The 19,128-nt window shown below is 53.7% G+C and overlaps 1 protein-coding gene across 1 annotated transcript; it reads left to right on the forward strand.

Annotated features, from left to right (window-relative positions):
* Positions 1-4,480: 4,480 nt before the first annotated feature.
* Ajuba (ajuba LIM protein) lies at positions 4,481-13,916 on the forward strand. The gene is made up of 8 exons (XM_021639640.2): positions 4,481-5,792; positions 8,531-8,632; positions 10,147-10,214; positions 10,309-10,371; positions 11,059-11,189; positions 11,269-11,320; positions 11,994-12,062; positions 12,513-13,916. Exons 1-8 carry the CDS (start codon positions 4,760-4,762, stop codon positions 12,636-12,638), a joined length of 1,644 nt encoding a protein of 547 aa, XP_021495315.1. The 5' UTR covers positions 4,481-4,759; the 3' UTR covers positions 12,639-13,916.
* Positions 13,917-19,128: the final 5,212 nt, after the last annotated feature.

Here is a 19,128-nt window from a genome sequence, read left to right on the forward strand (position 1 = left end):
GGCAGAAGGATCACAGGTTTGAGGATATCCTGTTTCAGGGGAAACAAAAGAAAAAACAACCAAACAGATATGGGCACTGGGGAGGTAAAGGCAACAGCATCGGGAAATCAAGGTCTTCCCCAGTGCTCAGCAAAGCTGAGGCCAGCACGGGCTGCCTGAGAGCCTGCCTGCAAATAACAGCAATCAACTGATTCCTTATTATGTGTTGTGTGCTGTGTTAGGTGGTATGGACACGAAATTGGTGAGTTCAAATTGTTAGGTTTTATCGTGTAGTCAGGAAGCATGGCAACTGAGCAGGCACGTGAAACGAACTGTGATGAAGGTGATCACTCACGGAGGAGGGCAGAGGACAACAGCAGTGTACAGCGGGGGTAGCGAACGAACTTTCTGCGGGTGGGGACGGCCAATCAGAGACAGCGATGTTTAAAGGAATGCCTAAAAGAGGAGGAGGCCTTAACCAGGAGAGGGGCAAAGACCAGGACGCCGAGCCAAACAGCACAGGCACAGAAGTCCAGAGGTAAGAGTGAGTGAAGGCAAGAGTTGCTTCTTCTGTAGATGTTAGAGAAGGGCATAACGCTGGGGGAAGAGGCTGAAGACCTTAAGCCACGTACAGCCAGAAAGCTGTACAAAGTGGGAGAAATGGCTCAGACGTTAAGAGCACTGGCTGCTCTTCCAAAAGTCCTGAGTTCAATTCCCAGCCATCTATAAATGCAGTCCTGCGCCCTCTTCCAGCCTGCAGGCACACATGCAGGCAGAATAATGTATAAATAATAAATAAATAAATAAATCATTAAGAAAGAAAGAACAGAGAGGAGTTAATTTGTTCGTTGGGAGTTGAAGGTCTCACATAGCCCAGTCTTGCCTTGATCTCCACATAGCCAAAAGCATCTCTTGACCTCAGGGTAGAAGATGGCTGGGAGGAAGCCAGCCAGCCTTGACTGGTCTGACACTAGTGATGGGAGTAGGGGGTGGTGGGCAGCTGAGGCATTTAGGAAGCAGAATTGATACACACTGGCTTACAGGATTTGGTCAGGTTTGAAGGTGAGACGGAAAAGGCCCTGGAGAGCAATAAGCACCCAGGTTCATGTCCCAGAGCCAGCACGGCAGCTCACAAACTGTATCTCCATTCCAAAGGCCTCTTCTGGCCTCTTTGGCACCAGGCGTCTACATGGTACATGGCTCAGGCAAAACACCAAGACACATTAGGAAAAGTAATATAGAGAGAGAAGAACTAGGGCCAAGCTTTGGTTTCTGAGTTAAGCAGCTAAGCAGCTCAGCAAATGCTGCTGGAGTAGTTGCCGGCAGCAGGGAGAGGGGCTCAGGTGAACACAGAGAGCCGGTGCTTCTGAGGCCGCTGCAGAGGTGGTTGTGGGACGGTTGTCATTGGTTTGTTTTCGTGGTACTGAGGGTTGACTTTTGGACTGAGTACGGAGTAAGTAATGATGTCACCATTGAGCTATACCCTCTTTTTACTCTTTCTTTTGAGACAAGGTCTCATTATGTTTCTCAGGCAGGTCTTGGGCTTTATGGTCAAGGCCTGAATTGATGATCTTCCTGCCTCAGGCTACCTCCCAGTAGGACTGCAAGTGTTCATTGTCATGCCTGGCTAGTCATTTGAGGTGTTTTAGTTTGTTTTGTTTTTCTAGTTTTCTTTGAGACAGGGTTTCTCTGTGTAGCCCCAGCTGTCCTGGAACTTGCTCTGTAGACCAGGCTGGCTTCAAACTCAGATCCACCTGCCTCTGCCTCCTGAGCACTGGGACTAAAGGTGTGCACCACCGCTGCCGTCGCCACCACCATGTTGTCATTGAGTTTTTTAAGTGCAAAAAAAGGTCTGGGTTAAGAAGTCAGCTACAAGCTGGATATGGTGGTGCACCCCTATAATCCCAGCACTCAGGGAGGCAGAGGCAGGTCTGTGGGTTTGTGGCCAGCCTGGTCTACAAAGTGAGTCCAAGTCTACACAGAGAAATCCTGTCTCAAAAAAGAAAAAGAAAAAGGGAAAAAAAATACAGTAGCGTATGCAGATTAAAATTACAGTTTTGGAGAAGAAAAAGGCTTGCAGAAGTCAGGCCTGGTTGCACATGCCTGTAGCTCTAGGACTCGGGAGTCAGAGGCAGAAAGATTTTGAGGTTGAGGACAGCTACAGCCAATCCTGTATCAAAAAACAAGGGGCCCTCTGTTGACTTGCCACTCTGTGGCCAAGCCCGGCAACCCCTAAACCTTGCTGGTAGCCAGAGAAATGCAGGTTATTGAAGGCCTGCACATGAGCACCAAGGCACACAGATAATAAACAAACAAATGTGATAAAAAAGAAAAGAGGGCTTCTGGAACTCCAGTGCCAGACTGGACTTCACCTGGGGTCATGGCACTTGTTTCTGCTTCCTGTTATTCCTTGTAAACAGCTGTTCATCCCAGCTGTGCCCACTCTTGTCAAGCTAGGCTTTGGGCGGGTCTTTTTAGGAGCTTCACAACTTTTCTTACGATTTCCTCTTTCATCAGGGTTACATGAGTTCAATCAGCACTTGGGAGGAAGAGATAGGAGGATCTCTGTGAGTTTGAAGCCAGCCTGGTCTATGTATTATTCCAGGACAACATAGAGAGACCCTGTCTCAGAAAACTAGACAACAACAACAGAATGACTTTCATCTTCATTCCCAAAAGTCAAAACTTCAAAATGATGTTTCCAGCTTGGCAGAAAAATTTCAAGATAGAGAAATGCTATAGGCCTGACCAGGGACAAACTGATTATCTGGAGAAATGAATTCTGAGAGAAAATGCAACTTGGACAAAAGAAGCCAGTTTCCAGTGTTGTTTTGGAATGGTTTCGAGATACCATGTAGCTCTGGCTGGTCTTGAACTCACAGAGATACTCGTGCCTCTCCCTCCCTGAGTACTGGGATTAAGCGCAGGGCCAGAACCCCCAACCTTACTTTTGAGTTTGAGAGAGAAGCCTGTACAGCCCAGGCTGTCCTGGAACTCACTGCTAACACAGAGTGACCCTGAACTATTCATTCTCCTGCTTCAGACTTCTAAGTGCTGTGAATATTTGTGTACACTGATTTTGCCTTTTCTCCCCCATTTCCTATAGCTATAGAAGTATAACATGTGCTCAAAATATTGAGATGGAAATAATAGGCATGACTGGTGTGTGTGCGTACGCTTCATGGAACCTAAACACAAAAGGTGTGGTGGCACACGCCTTCAGCACTTGGGAGGCCGAGGCAGGCAGATCTCTGAGTTCAGGGCTAGCCTTGACTACAGAGTGAGTTCCAGGCCAGCCAGGGCTACACAGAGAAACCCTACCTTGAAACACAAAAACCAAAAACAACAACAACCAAAAGATAATTTCCCACCATTTCCTTTCATCATCTAACATGCTATTTTGGATAAAAATCAACTGCCTGGTGTTTAGTTTTAGTCAAGCGTTTCTTCTTTCCTTATTCTTGATCTTTATCACCTCTTTTCCTTTTCCACCCTGAGCACTTATATCTTCTATTCCCCCTGAGTTAATACATTCTGCCACCAACCCCTTGTGACCAAGCCAGGAGAAGCTGAGTGGTGGGGAGGGTGTGTACTTGCCTGGAAAAAAAAAAAATCACAATTTCAATCTCCAGCCACCTAAACTGTTTGCTAAAAGTTTCACTTCCCAACACCAGGGGGTGTCTCTCCCCACATCGTGTCTCTCTCTCCCTGAAAGCTGCATTAGTTCCCAACCTTTTCCTCCGTGTTTTTACGCACACACTAAATCTTCTTCTGTCTCTCTAGAGGCAGGGATCAGTCCCAGTCCTTTTCCACACTCCCTTTCACAGAAGTAGATAAATCTTGTATCCTCCCACTCCACCATCAAAGAACCACGGGTCCAGAAAGTGCTTTTTATTACAGTTTATGCGTCTCTCAAGCTTTCAGGACCGACTTGTCCTTCCCCTACTTTTTGCATCCGTTGGTCTCTGCAGCTCCCACACCTTGTGGCCGCGCCTCCTCGCTTCTCAGAGTTATCTTTACACGCAGGTCTCTGAACCTCCTCTGTACTATCTTCCTCTTCTGGCTGTTTCCCTGTGTACCCCTTCCGCGCCACCTTTCCCCGTCTCCCCCCCCCCCCCCCCGCAGTGCTCTCTCTAGGAAGAGTATCACGATGTTTGTGCAGAACATGCCCTTTTCTTCCCAAGCCTCGATGGATGCATTCCACAGTGCCCCTCCGCACATTCCGACTGTAAACAAAGAGTTCCTTTTCACCCCTCACCCCCACCCCCGCGCAGCTTCCTGTCCGAACTTTTGAGTTTTGCGGCCGCAGCTGCCCAGTCTGGCCCCTGACTCCCACGTCCTGTCCGCGGCACCTCCACCTCGGACGCAGTCACCCACGGGGTCCTGCCTGCGATGCGCAGAAAATCCTTGCGCGGACACCCCAACCCCGGGCGCACACCGCGCTCCGCCCCTCCCGGAAAGTAGATCCGGCCAGGCAGACAAAAGTTTGGATAAGTTGGGTCGGTGCGAGTGAGAGCCAGGGGGGCGGGCCTGGCCGGCGGGTGGTGGCGCGAGCCGACGCGTGGACAGACCTACGGAGGACGGCCGCCGCCGCGGGCCCCGCCAGTCGCGCACGGACCCTCTCGCCGGGGCATGCGTCGGGGTCGCGGGCGCCCGGCACCTGGGCCGCTCGCCGAGCCGCCGTGCGTCGCGCGCACCCCGGGAAGCCCAGCCCGGCCTCCGGCCGAAACGCTGCAGCGTGCCTGGCGGGGAGGGGGCTGCAGGCCCCGGATCCGGAGACATGGAGCGCTTAGGGGAGAAAGCCAGTCGTCTGCTAGAAAAGTTGAGACTCTCGGACTCGGGCAGCGCCAAGTTCGGCCGCAGGAAGGGCGAAGCGAGCCGCTCCGGCTCTGATGGGACCCCCGGGACGAGCAAGGGACGCCTGGGTGGGTTGGGGGGACCTAGGAAATCCGGACACCGAGGAGCTAACGGGGGGCCCGGGGATGAACCTCTGGAGCCGGCCAGGGAGCAGGGGCCCCTGGACGCCGAGCGGAACGCACGCGGCTCCTTGGAGGCGCAGCGCTTCGAAGGGTCCTTCCCCGGGGGGCCGCCGCCCGCCCGAGCCCTGCCCCCACCTCCGACGCTGCCCCCCGATTTTCGCCTGGAGACCACGGCTCCGGCCCTCAGCCCTCGCTCCAGCTTCGCCAGCAGCTCGGCTAGCGACGCGAGCAAGCCGTCCAGCCCCCGGGGCAGCCTGCTGCTGGACGGGGCGGGGGCCGGCGGAGCCGGAGGGAGCCGGCCGTGCAGCAACCGAACCAGCGGCATCAGCATGGGCTACGACCAGCGCCACGGGAGCCCGCTCCCCGCGGGGCCGTGCTTGTTCGGCCTACCCCTGACCGCCGCCCCCGCGGGCTACTCCGGAGGGGTTCCGTCCGCCTACCCGGAGCTCCACGCCGCCCTCGACCGACTGTGCGCCCATCGGCCCGTGGGCTTCGGCTGCCAGGAGAGCCGTCACTCGTACCCCCCGGCCCTGGGCAGCCCCGGAGCTCTGGCCGGAGCCGTGGTGGGGACCGCAGGACCTTTGGAGAGACGGGGGGCGCAACCTGGACGACACTCGGTTACCGGCTACGGGGACTGCGCCGCGGGGTCCCGTTACCAGGACGAGCTAACAGCGTTGCTGCGCTTGACGGTGGCCACCGGTGGGCGAGAAGCTGGTGCCCGCGGAGAGCCCTCGGGGATTGAACCGTCGGGTCTGGAGGAGTCTCCCGTGCCCTTCGTCCCTGAGGCCTCCCGAGCCCGGATACGGGAGCCGGAGAGCAGAGAAGATTACTTTGGTGAGTGGGACAAGAGGCTAGGGACGGACCTCTGTCAACGCATGCGGTTACCCCAGCGCCCCGACGGCCAGATTGCTGGGGGCCGGGGGTCTGCAGGTGGGGACCAGAGAAGAGGCCAGAGGGATGGAAGAGGGCGGACCCTAGGGAGCACTTGCTCGTTCCTGCCCGGGTGCCAATGGGACCGGGCTCCTGAGCCCTGACAGATTCAACCCGAGGTTTTCTCTGGAGTCCCATTTTCCCGAAGCATCGGGGCACCTCGGCTGGTCGCCGTAGGAGGCCTCGGGAGGAGGAGGCGGCGGCGGCGGCGCTGCGGGAGCATCCTCCCGCGCCCCCCTCGCGCCGGGCTCCTGCAAGCTCCGGCGTGCCGCGCCCCCACCCGCCCCTTGCGCCTCCCGCAGGAATTCGGGGAATGCGCGGGGGGCGGGGCGGGCGGCCGCGTGCGTGCCGACTCCTGCCCCGGCGCTCCAGGTGCCTTGGGCGACGCCCGCCTGGCGGAGGGGCGGGGAGCGAGCGCCCGCGATGGGGGATGTTCGCCAGCTCCCGCGCAGCCGTGGCTGCTGTCGGGGAAATGGAGCCTGGGAGGGGAGGCCTGGACTCCCTAGAATGAAAAGCGAGGACCCAGTTCCTGCCCCGCCCCAGGCCTGCCGGCGAGGTGTGCGCCGGTGGCCTCTTAAAATAGGCCAGTACCTCGCCTGTTGTCGCCAGCTGCCGGAAGTCTGGGCAAAAATCAGTGAGCACCCGGAGACCAGTAGTACCCTTGGCTGTAGAGCTGCTCTACCAGGTGTTGCCTGACTTTGAGGCCCTCCCCCACGCCAATAACTTGATCAGCATTCCGAAGGAGTGTGGGTACACCTCCCTGCTCCTGTTGAGGAAACCTGGCCACAGCCTCTGCCCCGTACTCTTTTCAAGAAGGGCTGATCAGTTGTTAAAGCTAGGCGGCGGGCTGTTAGCAGCAGAAGCCGTAGACATTACCGAAGCATAAAAACCAGTTCTGAGGCAATGCGGAGGGTTCTCCCACTCACACCCCTGGACTCTGGGTCACTTCAGTTTTCCACGACCACTGATTTTTCCACCCTTCGTGTGCCTCCCCTGGCCCCCCACGCCCGTGACCAGAAATATGCGTAGAGAGAAGGACAACTGGGAGGAAGTTGGAAGGTAGCAGGGACTGAGTTCAATACACACACCGATGCCCGCCCCCCTGGGGAAGACGGCCCTCAGAGCAGATGGCCAAAATCACTTTGATCGAGGGAAACAGGAGCAGGACCCGTTTAGCCATTTCCCTTTGAGGCCCAAGCCAGAGCTGGGAAAAGAGGTCTCACTGGCTCAACCATCAGAGCCCAGGGAAAGAAAGCGACGCAGCGCAGTAAGAAGCTAGGTGTGAATGTTCCAGGTGAGGAAAGCATGCCCGAGCAGCCTCCTCCCCGTGGCGTCCATGGCTCCCCGTAGAAAGGCTCTGTCTGACCAGGGACCCTTTGTCCTGGCAATCGTGGGCAGATTTCTCTGGTCACGAGGAAGAAGAACTTCTGAACTTTGAAGTGAGGCCGGGATGCCGCCTCTGAGAGCCCCCACAGCAGACTCTTTGTGTTCCGGTGCAAGCCTGGCGCTACCTTTTGCCGCTGCCTCTGGTTAGGGGCCCTCTCCCTTGGCCTCAGCTCTGCCCAGCTGCCAGAGGGTGGGAGCAGGACAGGCCTGGGCCCATCAGTTGCCGCAGCTGCCGCACCAGCTCCCAAAGCCCCTGGGCAAAGCCTGGGATGGGCCCCGACAGGCAGGGAGTGTGGCAGTGTGCCGAGGGGGGAGAGGTGGGGCAGGCCCGTTGGGATCTGCTCCCCAGAGACAGGTCTTAGCCCTCAGTCATGGGCCTGGAATTGGGGAGTGGAGGGAAGGAAGAACACACCCAGGAAAGGCTGGTTCCAGAGCCGGGCGTCTGCATCTCAGTGGAGAGGACCAGGGGGGCCCTTTGGGAGGCAGCAGGGTCTGCTGCCCAGGGCTGCCCGCTCCCTCCCGCCCAGCCCCGTGTAGGCCAGGCTTCTGAGACCCCCAGCTGCGTTCACAGCAGTACCTACAAGAGTGCTCACATGGCCCATCAGCACAAAAGATCTCTGCTGGCCCTGATCAGGCTTCACGGATGGTAAAGCTGAAGCCCCAGAGAGACTCACGGGCCCCATTGCTTTCTCCAGGAAGGTTTCCAGGTGCTGCTGAGCCCCTGCGTGCGGGCGTCACCGTCTCCCACCATTTTTCCTTACTTGTCCCAAAAGAAACCAGGCCTCTTGACCTTAACCATTGTCTTAAAATTAGGCTCTGTGCTGAGCACAGAGTAATACCCACTAATCAGAGAATATCCATTCATCCGTAGGAATGGGTGCGCCTGGTCAAGATACCGGCACAGCCTTGCTTCGTTTCACTGAGGCAGGGTCTCACAGCTTCACCACAGGTTTCAAATTCTGTTTAGCCCTTCCTGAGTGCCGGATTCCAGTGTGCGCTGTCGCCCCCATTTATGTGGCGCCAGGGAAGAAGCCAGGGCTTCACATGTGGCGGGCAAGCGGTCTACAAGATAAGCTTACATCTCCAATCCTCCCCCTCATCCCTTTTCTGGTGACCCTGCCCCCTCAGAGGGGAGCCCACTAAGGGAACTGTGCCCCCTGGCACATCAGGCCAGCCCAGTCAAGTAAAGCTTGGGGGTCCCCGGTCGAGCGGGGGAGGAGGCGGAGTGTGACTCTGACTGACTCTTCTCTTCTCAGGCACCTGTATCAAGTGTAACAAAGGCATCTATGGGCAGAGCAATGCCTGCCAGGCCCTGGACAGCCTCTACCATACCCAGTGCTTTGTCTGCTGCTCCTGTGGTAAGTGCACCTGCTGCTCAACTCCCCCGCCCCCCACCTCGCCCAATGCTTTGATGGAGAGGAGCACCTGTCAGGACCCACAGCTATCCCCTCACCATGCTGGGCCGGCCTTCTGGGGTCCCTGCCTTTCAGCCTCCTTGCTCTTCTCTGAACCTCCCTCTTTCTTGTGCCTCCCTGCCGCCCAGCCTCCGGCTCCCGCCGCCCCGCCGCCCCACCTCTTCTTGGTGAGGTTTGGTCTTGGGCAGCAGAGTTGCCTGGGGCGACAGTGAAAGACTGGAATGTGGAAAGGGCGGGTGTGGGCTGGGGGAATGGGGAGCTGTGGGGGGGGGACAGGAGGGGGTTTTCTCTCCGCTGGTCAGAGTTCAGCCACCTCACTGGAGTGGAGGCCACCGGGCCATGCCAAGCTGATGACATCACACTCCAGGAATGTCTGCCACTGCTGTTAGCTCAGGAGGCCCTCTGTGGGGGTGCTCCCACCACCACACCCTCCCTCACCTCTCATTATCCCTTCACCACTGCTTACCCATTCTGATTCTTTCTGGCTAAACCTCTAATCTCCTATCTCTGCCTGTCTGACTCCACCACTCAGCTTTTCTCCTCCCCAGCTTGTGCCTGCATCTCTCTGGGCTGGTCTGGCTGTTCTTTTCATCAGGGCCTCTTCCTGGTGTGCCCTGTCCCGTGTCATGTGAGCTTTCCTGGACCCCCAGGGGGAGCTGCGGGAAGATGGGAAACCTCCCCGCTCCTTACCCTCTCTCACTCCTTGCTTACCTTAACCACTTAAACCTGATGGAGGAGTTTTGTGGGTGCCAGTCTAAAGGGAAATGGCCTGGTGTGTAGACTTGCGGGGGGGGGGGCATCTCAGACAGCCTCGGACCCTGGCGATTCTTGTGTTCCTCTAAGCTCCCATATAAAGCAGTAGCTCCGAGACGGCCTGACCACCATGGAGGCTGTGGCAGGAAGGAGCCAGGCCGATATGTGAGATCAGGATACCTACGCTGAAGCAAAGAAAACCCAGGTTAAAAGGTCGCGGAGGCCAAGGCTCGGTGCTCCGTGCAAATCAAGTCACACCTAGTTTGAGCACCATACCTGGGACACCGGCCCGGCCGCCCTCCACCTCGCTCTCTTAGGGGGCTCCTTCCGGACTGGGCCCTGAAGAGGTGCGCGTGGCAGATAGCTATTGAAGGCACAGGAGCTGGAGGAGCAGTGAGCTGAAGAGTAATTTGGCTGGAATGAGGCCAGAGCCAGTTGGAACTGTATCATACAGGTTTCTCTCTTTTTGAGGCAGGCTTCACTGTGTAGACCAAGCTACCTTACACTCTGGATCCTCCTACCTCAGTCTCCACGTGAATGTAGGTTTTTCTTTGGGGGAGGGATAGATAACCATTAGGAGGAGATCTTTAAGGTCCAGGTCCAAATGTCCTGTGAACACTGGGGGAGCAGGGACCAGGAGAGGAAAAGCCCTGTGTGTTTTGGGCTCCAAAGTTAGGCTCCAGCCGCTTCTCTGCTACTTCTAGGACGGACTTTGCGCTGCAAGGCCTTCTACAGCGTCAACGGCTCCGTCTACTGTGAGGAAGATTATCTGGTGAGCGGAGGGCTTTCGTGCCGGGGATGTCTTTGCCGCCGTCAGGCTCCGTCATTATTTTCAGCGGGCTGACTGGCCCCTTTCCTCTCTTTAGTTTTCAGGGTTTCAGGAGGCAGCTGAGAAGTGCTGTGTCTGTGGCCACTTGATTCTAGAGAAGGTAAGGAACGAGCCTTCAGCCACACGCCTTAGGGGGAAAAACTGAGCAGCCCCAGTATCCCTGCCCTGGTGCCTGTGATCTGTCCCCTCCCTGAGGGACACAGCCCAAGTTGGCTGACTGGGCTCCCTCCCTTTTCTGCTATTGGTTGGAAACAGTTGAAACTCAGTTTTCTCTTCTGTATGAAAAGAAGGAATTGGATTATGGCTTACAGGAATGTTGAGTCTTGACTGTGGCTTGGGAAGAACCGGAAAATAAATCTTAAAAATTCTGACACCCACCACGGGTTTTAATAAAGAGTTAGGTGTGGCCTGAGGCTGTAGTTCTGCAGAATGCCACCTGACAGCCCGGGGTTCCGGCCTCAGCACGGTACAAGCCAGGCAGAGTGAGACAAGAGCATCCGGGTTCGGGGTTCGAGGTCATCCTCCTCTACATAGAGTTTTAAAAGCCAGTCTCTTCGTTTGACCCTGTCTCAGGAAATAACAACAAAAATCCACAGGCGTGGAAGTTTCTGAGACCTTTTTCAGGTTTGGTTTTGTTTTTGGCGCCTTCCTTGTAAGAGTCCTTGGTTCCCCACAAATTAGGTAGCATTTTTCTAGGAGGACAGGAGGGGGTTGGAAAGGAACTTAATGGGTAGCTGGAGAGCGAGACTGAACGGAGACTGATCCCTCCTCCTGTCCTGCGAGCCAGATCCTCCAGGCCATGGGGAAGTCCTATCACCCGGGCTGCTTCCGGTGCATCGTCTGTAACAAGTGCCTGGATGGCGTCCCCTTCACAGTGGACTTCTCCAACCAGGTGTACTGTGTCACCGACTACCACAAGTGAGTCCAACCCCCGGGCCAAGACATGGGACGGGCCGGGGAGCCCTCCGCCGTGGCTCATCACTGCCTTCCCTTTCAGAAATTATGCCCCGAAATGTGCAGCCTGCGGACAGCCCATCCTCCCCTCAGAGGTCAGTGTGTTTGAGAGGACATGCAGCCTGGCCTCCCTTGGGAAGTGGCACGCTGAGGAATGTGCATTCTTTAAAGATTCCCGTGTGACTCTGCTCTTGGGGTCACCGCCCTGACCTAAACATCCGGACCCAAACATGTCTGATAGTCTTGCCTGGCCCAGGCTCCCTATCTTCTGCCCCTGTCCAGAGAACAAGGCTTTCTTGGAAGTCAAGGTCACCAGATACAGAGACTGACTGAAAAAGGGTGAATCTATCCTTAAGCTGGTAAAAGCAGGATCAGGGATTGTTGAAGCTGGGAATGGAGAGGGTGTGCCTAGGAGAAAAGCCACAAGCCACTTTCTTAGTCTTGTGCTCAGCCTTGCCTCTTCCCGTCCCTCCCCCTTGCTCCTGCTTTGTACACACACGGGAGCAAGCAGGTAAAGCTGAGGGTGCCCCTCTCCCCAAAACTGCCCACGTGGAGGCATACTGTCCTGGAGCAGTGTGGTGGGGGAGGGGGTAGCATTCCGGTAGTTGCTTAAAATGTCTCAAAGCTACGTGCTAGCTACATTGTATCTAACTGCAGAGAGGGGCCTTGGTATGATCCCTACCTGAGCAGGAGGGCTTCCGTGGGATGGGATGGAGATTTCGGGGACACCATGCTGTGCTTAACCCCCTGGGGCTCCACATGTTTCAGGGCTGTGAAGACATTGTGAGGGTGATCTCCATGGACCGTGATTATCATTTTGAGTGCTACCACTGTGAGGTAAGGATGAGGGTTCAGGGAGGACGGAGAAACTTGGAATTTGAAGGGGGAGTTAGTCTTGAAGCAGCTGGGCATCTGTGGAAGTGACGCAGGACACAAAAACTAGGACGCTGCCGTGACCTCCGTCCAGTCTCTTGCCCTCTAGCTGCTCCCTCTGGTCCGGCTTGTTTAGACCTTTGTGGATCTGGCTTCCCCTGAGTCTGAACCGCTGGACAGACGGGGCTTGCCTCATTATTTCTACCGCAGCAGCGACACCTGGTGGCCGGATGAGGTGTTTCTCCGGTTTTCACTTCCGTCCTGCCCACCCTTTCACCCTTCACCCTCCCCGCCTCGCTACCTCCATCCTTCCAGTCCTCAGGAGTGTGACATGAGCGGCACAGACAGCCTTCCGTGATGCCCTCAGCAGGTAGGGAGCACAGGTTGAAGTGAACTGGTTGCCTTCTTCCTTAGGACTGCCGCATGCAGCTGAGCGACGAGGAGGGTTGCTGCTGTTTCCCTCTGGACGGACATCTGCTCTGCCACGGCTGCCACATGCAGCGACTCAGCGCCCGGCAGCCCCCTGCCAACTATATCTGATCCGTGGTCCCTGCTGCCACCATCACCGCCGTGGAGAGACTGTCTGGCCAGCCGAGGCCCACAAGGAACGCGCTCTGCAATCCTTGCGAGGAGTTCTCTGGGGAGGCCCCAAAGGCCGGAGACCCAAAGATCCTAACATTCCAAATGGGCTGTGGAGGAGGAACCTTCCGCTTGCCGGGATGGTTGACTAGCCCTCGTGTGCAGCCAGTGCGCAGCTTGTGCTGCATCACACACACACACGCGCGCGCGCGCGCTTTTCCGTACTTTCTGAACAGATTCTGTTGTGCTTTTCCCGTGTATGTTTCTGTGTAAGTCCGAAGACGTTCCGGTGCTGGATCACACTAGGGCATCAACAGAAACGGCCCCCAGTCTGTTGCAGCCTACATACACATGGGGTCAGCCAGGCCTTTCCCACAGTATCCCATCCTTGTCTGCTTGAAGGGCTGGAAGCCCTGGCCTTCGCGATGAGTCATTTCTTGGCTGTCTCCCTAAGGACTAGAGCGCGCCCCATCTGTCCGCTGGGACCGGAACCAGCTCTGGGGGGGCCCTGCTTCCTGTGTTGCCTGTTTCTCAGGGACCTGGGGAGGCTGAATGGGGCCTGTCCTCAGTTGCTGTTGTGCTCAGCTGGGGAGCGTCGTGAGCAGGTCTCTGGGTGTGAAACTTGCCCCGTGGGAGGGACGTCAGGAAGCTTTTGGCTGGTCCCGCTCCCCTGGTTTAAGTGCACTGAGCCCTCTAGCCGGCATACGTGGATACATTGTATCCGTGCATGCCTTGCTCCCGCTGTTCCTTTTTTTTCTCAGGTGACTTTGACACTTAGTTCCCTAGCAGTAGCTTATCATGAGACCCACTTAAAGGGATCCCGCCTCGGATCTTGCTACGGCCCCACAACTCAAGGCTTTGGGGAAGTTGGAGAGAACAGAACAGTTTGACTTGGTTCTAGCCGCTTGACTGAAACTTGAATTCACTTAAAGCCAGTTCACTTGCTGGCTGAAAGTTCAGTTGGTTTGATGACCAGGTGGCCAGGAGCCCCATCCCCCTTTGAGTATTTTTATAGCTGCCTAAATGTTCTTTTTGTTACACTGAGCATTCAGTGATTTCTGCCTGTTCATCAAGAGTACTAAAGAATTATTAGCAACCTACATTTATCAACTTTGTGGCACTTTGTAAGTGACAAGATTTTCCCCTGACTGTGCGGGTGTCTTTTCCTATGTCATCTACTTCTCAGACACTTAAGAGAAAAAAAGTTTAAAATCTAGCAATAAATGCAATTGGCACAGATATTTTGTGAGTTTCTTACTTTGGGAACTCCATACAGCTTGCGATGGTCTGCCTTCTTCATTCCTATTGTTAAAAATGCAATTGTACATAAGCGAGTCTGGAAATGACACTTTCTGAGGATGAAAGACCTACCTTTGGGGTTATTCTAAGATCGCTATGCCAGCCAGTCTGGGAGTCCCAGACAGGGTCCCAGAGTGAAGAAAAGAACAGACCCATACAATTGGGTAGCCGCTGGCGAGATGTGTTTTTAAAGAAGCAGCCTGAAATTTGGATTGTTTTGCAGCTGAGATTCATGAACGATTATTGAATGAGGAGCTACCAGGGTCCTGTGACTGGGACATTTTCCCACTGGGCTGGGGAAAGGGCGAACCTGTGTCATTTTACATTCAGCCTCCCGGGTCTGCATTTACTGTAGGAAGCTCATCCACTATGCTTTTGGCTTCTGTCTGTCCCCACCCAACTGGCTCATTCCCGTCTATGTCTGCACCAACACTGCCTAGGGCTCCTCTCCCCGTGAGAAAATAAGTTGTGACATTAGAGCGACAGGCTGCAGCGGGAGAGCAATCCAGGCCCCCTGTATCCAGCCTCTGCCTCCCGGAATACTGGGATTACAGGCGTGTGCCACTGTGCCCAGCTGTATTCATTTACGTTTAATATGTCTGTGTATGTATGTGAACTTCATGCATGCCCGATGCTGTAGAGGTCAGAAGAGAGCATCAGAGCCCCTGAGACTAGAATTACATATGGTTGTGAGCCTCCCTGTGGGTGCTGGGAATTGAACCTGGATCCTCTGCATGAGCAATAAATGCTTTTAACAGCTGAGATCACATTTCTAAAGTAAGGTAACAACTAGCCTCTGGTGACTGCCCACCATCACAAATAGGCCGGTCTAATTGTACAGCTCGGGTCTCTCTCCCCCCCAACTCAAGCTGACCTAGAAGTTTTAGCAATCCCTGGTTTACTTTCTCAAGAGGTAGGATTTACAGATGTGTGTGCATACTCCGCCTGTAACCCCCAGCACTCGAGGTTGGGTTGGATCTCTTTGCGTTCGAGGCCAGCCTGGTCTACAAAGCAAGTCCAGGACAGCCAGGGCTACATAGAGAAACCCTGTCTCAAAACCAACAACAAATACAGACAGGTGTTTTGTCTGTGTGTATGTCTGAACACCATGTATGTGCTGTGTCCATGGAAGCCAGAAGAGAGCATCAGACCCCCAGGAGCTGTAGTTAAAGATAGCTGTGAACTGCCATGTGGGTGCTTGTCTAACAAAACTTTTCCTGGGGAGACACAATGCACAAATCTACCCACCCACAACAGACTACAGTACAAGCACTGCCAGAGTCCAGCTTGGTGAACCAATGAGGTTTATTGTTACTTACAGGAATATGAGCGAGGGGTTAGTTATAGAAGCAGAAAGGACCCAGAGACGGCTGCATCACTCACCCCAGCACGGGTGACTGAAGCATACCGCACACAGCCTGCCGGCAGCCTGACAGATTGGACAGTAGCCCTTCCGAGTGACTGCTCTAATCCTCGTCCAGGAAGCTGGGCTGCTTTTCTGCTTCCTCCAGGCAGGTTACTAAGAGTCTTTTTCACAGCTCAACTCACCTGAGAATCTTCCTCCAAGTTCAGCTTCCTTTCATCTAAGAGGGACAGTCTGCTTTTATTGTTTACTCTGTCAGGGACAGGCCTAGTGAATCTGGTCAGTTTCAGGGACTCCCTGAAGTTCTTTTGAGTTGTTTGCCTTCCTGCTTTAGGAGTTTTCCTGCAGGATAGAATGTTTTTAATCTTGGAGGAAACTGTTAAGGGACAGTGCTCGGAACTGAATCTGAATCCAGGTCTTCTGCAGGAGCAGCCACTCTACAGTATCTCCTGATTTTTTGTTTGTTTGTTTGTGTTTTGAGACAAGGTCTCACTGTGTAGTTTTGGCTGTCCTGGAACTCACAATGTAGACCAGGCTGGCCTCAGATTCAGAGATCTGCCTTTCTCTGCTTATCAGGATTAAAGGTGTGCTCCACTAGTTCTATTTTTCTTTTAATTGCTGGTGGTAGTGGTGCACACCTTTAACCCCAGTTCTCAGTAGGCAGAAGCAGGTGGACCTCTGTGAATTCTAGGCCAGCATAGTCTACAGAGTTCCAGGATAGCCAAGGCTATACACAGAGAAGCCCTGTCTTGAAAAACCACAGAAACAAAAACCTTTTTTACAATTATTCATCTGTGGGGATGGGCTTGTACCTGCCATTATGGACCGCATGTTGAGGGCAGGCCAAAGGCCACCCTCTGGAGCTGGTTCTCTTTTCTACCATGTAGGGTCCAGGGGCTGAATTCAGGTCATCAGATCAAAGGAACTGAGCCAGTTTGCTGGTCCAGCTGTGTACTGAATGGGATTTTGCTTCCAGTCTGACTTGGAAAGGATGGTGCTGGCCGGCTGGCAGGAGTCAATCGGTGGGAAGAACACTGGTTAGATTCAGTGGGGGAAAGCCAAATAGGGCATGAATTTAGGCAACCCTGCCTCCCTTCTTCTTGAATGAAGACATAGACGGCCTGGGGAGAAGGCACCGTGGCTGGGAGCACCTGCTCTGCGCAGGCATGAGGGATCAAGTTCCAGTCCCCAACATCCAGGTAAACGGCAGGCTGGGGCCGTGCGCGCCCTAACCCAAGCATGGTGGAGCGGACTGTAGCGTCCTTGACCATAGCTGGCCTGTCAGCCTACATCAAACAACTTCTGCTTCAGTGAGAGACCCTCTCTTGAGGTAGCGAGATAGAGTGACAGAAGATACCCCACGTCCTGGTGTGGCCTTGTGTGTGCATGGAGCACACTCATAGACTACACACATGCACACACATCACATACTTACACCATACATACATACATATACACATCATACACGAGACACACACCCCACATGCACATCATACACACCAGAAGCAAAAATAGCATCTCCTGGTGACGCAGCGCCTTCGGGGCCCACAGCTACACGGCACCTTCCGACTCCTGGAAGTGAACGAAGGGCCTTGCATGTCCTCCCATTACTCTTTCCCACAGAGGGACGCCGTGGGTAAATGACACAGGTTTCCTTGTCACTGTGAGAAAAAGTACTTTATCAGGACAATTATGGGGAAACAAGGCACACAGGCAACAGAAACTAAAACTCTGTTTTGGTTTGTGTTTGCTGTGCTGTTAATTAGCGCCCTTAGAAGCACCCTGGAGAAAAACTGAAGAGATGCGTTGCAAGAGGGCTCCTGTCCTTGAAGAGGGGCAGTCTCCCAGGGACGGATACACACATAAAATGACTTGAGACTGTAAGCACTCGTCAAGGAGAGTGTAAAGTAATTGACTGTTATGACGGAAAGACCTAAGATCCGTGCTGCAGAGTGCTGACGAGCAAGGCTGTGCGTACGCGGCCTGACTGCCAACCAGAAGGCACAGCCCACAGTGGACAGTGTTGCCAAGTGCAGAGTTTGCACATGGGGTGAAGGGGTTCTGTTATTACTGAGGCTGGGAATTGAACCCAAGGCCTTGTGCGTGCACTCCACTGCTGAGTTACACAAGCAGACTATCTGTGTGTGTGTCGGGGGACAGTGGTTCTGCACTCTAACCCCAAAGCCAATGCATCCTAAATACACACTCTACCAATTAAGCTACCCTCTTGTGTGTGTGTGTGTGTGTGTGTGTGTGTTTGTGCGTGCGCGCATGATACTTCTTAGTAGAAACCTAACCTCGACATTATACATGCTAGGCACGTACTCTACCATTGAGCTATATTACCACAACTTTTTACCTTTGTATTTTCAGACAGGCTCTCAGTAAATTGCTAAGCAGGTCTTCAACTTACTCATTTATTTATCTATTTATTGATTTCTTTTTTTGTGGGGGCAGGGTTTCTCTATGTAGCCCAGCCTATCCTGGAACTCACTTTATAGACCAGGCTCTCCTCAATCTCAAGAAATCTGTCTGCCTCTGCCTCCTGGGTGCTGGGATTAAAGGTGTGTGCCGTCCCCCCCCCACAGGCCTTCAATCTACGATCCTCCTATCTCCGTTTTTTGAGTAGCAGAAATTTCAGGATGGGATCACCAGGTCAGCATGTTCTCATTCTCTCAAATTTTTTTCTCTTTACGTTTATAATTTTAAATTGTGTGTACACGCATGTGAGTGCAGGCACCCGCAGAGGCTGGAGGTATTGAGCCCCTGAGCAGAGATTACAGGCAACTGTGAGTCCTATGAACAGAATGTAAGTCCTCTGCAAGAGCAGAATTCACTCCTAGTCACTGGGCCGTCTCTCTGGCCCTCTCCTCTCTTAAATGTTCTCAGTTTTTGTTGTTATTCCTTTCTGTCTGGCCTGGAACTCAACTGTGTAGATCAGGCTATCCTAAAAGTCACAGAAATCCACATGCTTCTGTCTTCCCCTCCCCCAAAGGCTGGTCATTTATTCTAGTTTATTTCTAGTTTGTGTGTGTGTGTGTGTGTGTGTGTGTGTGTGTGTGTTTAAAAGGTGACTGGGTGTGCTGGTACCCACCTATCATCCTGGCACTTGAGAAGTCAAGGCAGGAGGACCAGGAATTCAAGGTTGTCTTTGGCTACATGGTGAGTTCGAGGCCAGCCTGAGCTACATAAAAACCCTCATATTGAAGGAAAAAAAAAATGAAATAAAATCCAGCCGGGCACAGTGGCAAACACCTGTAATTTCAGCACTCAGGGAGGCAGAGGCTAGCCTGACTTACAAAGCAAGTCCAGAACAGCCTAGACTACACAGAGAAACCCTGTCTCAAAAAACAAAAAAAAACAAAAAACCAAAATAACCCCCCCAAAAGAAACAAAAAAGCAAAAATCATTAACAGTAAATATGTATCAAAATTATATGTACATAATAATATTTGACTTTAAAAAGTCTGTATATTTATGAAATAAAAATACAGGAAAGGGCTGGGTGGTGGTGACAGCACTGGGGAGGCAGAGGCGGGTAGATCTCGGAGTTCGAGGCCAGCCTGGTCCATAGAGTGAGTTCCAGGACAGCCAGAGCTACACAGAGAAACCCTGTCTCAAAAAAAATAAACAAACAAACAAACAAACCCAAAAAAGTATAGGAAAGAATATATACCAGAGGACATGCTGGCCCATGCTATATCCCCAGCACTCCAGCATTTGTGGCTTGTCAGCGAGGCTCCTCTGAGTTACATAGTGAGATTCTGAGGAGTCTCTGAGGGTGGGTGG

This window comes from Meriones unguiculatus, chromosome 9 (genome assembly GCF_030254825.1).
Source record: "Meriones unguiculatus strain TT.TT164.6M chromosome 9, Bangor_MerUng_6.1, whole genome shotgun sequence".
NCBI lineage: Eukaryota > Metazoa > Chordata > Mammalia > Rodentia > Muridae > Meriones > Meriones unguiculatus.

Coding starts and splice junctions, on each gene's coding strand:
- Ajuba (XM_021639640.2), top strand. CDS start 4,760: ATGGAGCGCTTAGGGGAGAAAGCCAGTCGTCTGCTAGAAAAGTTGAGA. Junction 5,793..8,530: donor GAGCAGAGAAGATTACTTTG/GTGAGTGGGACA, acceptor TTCTCTTCTCAG/GCACCTGTATCAAGTGTAAC. Junction 8,633..10,146: donor CTTTGTCTGCTGCTCCTGTG/GTAAGTGCACCT, acceptor TGCTACTTCTAG/GACGGACTTTGCGCTGCAAG.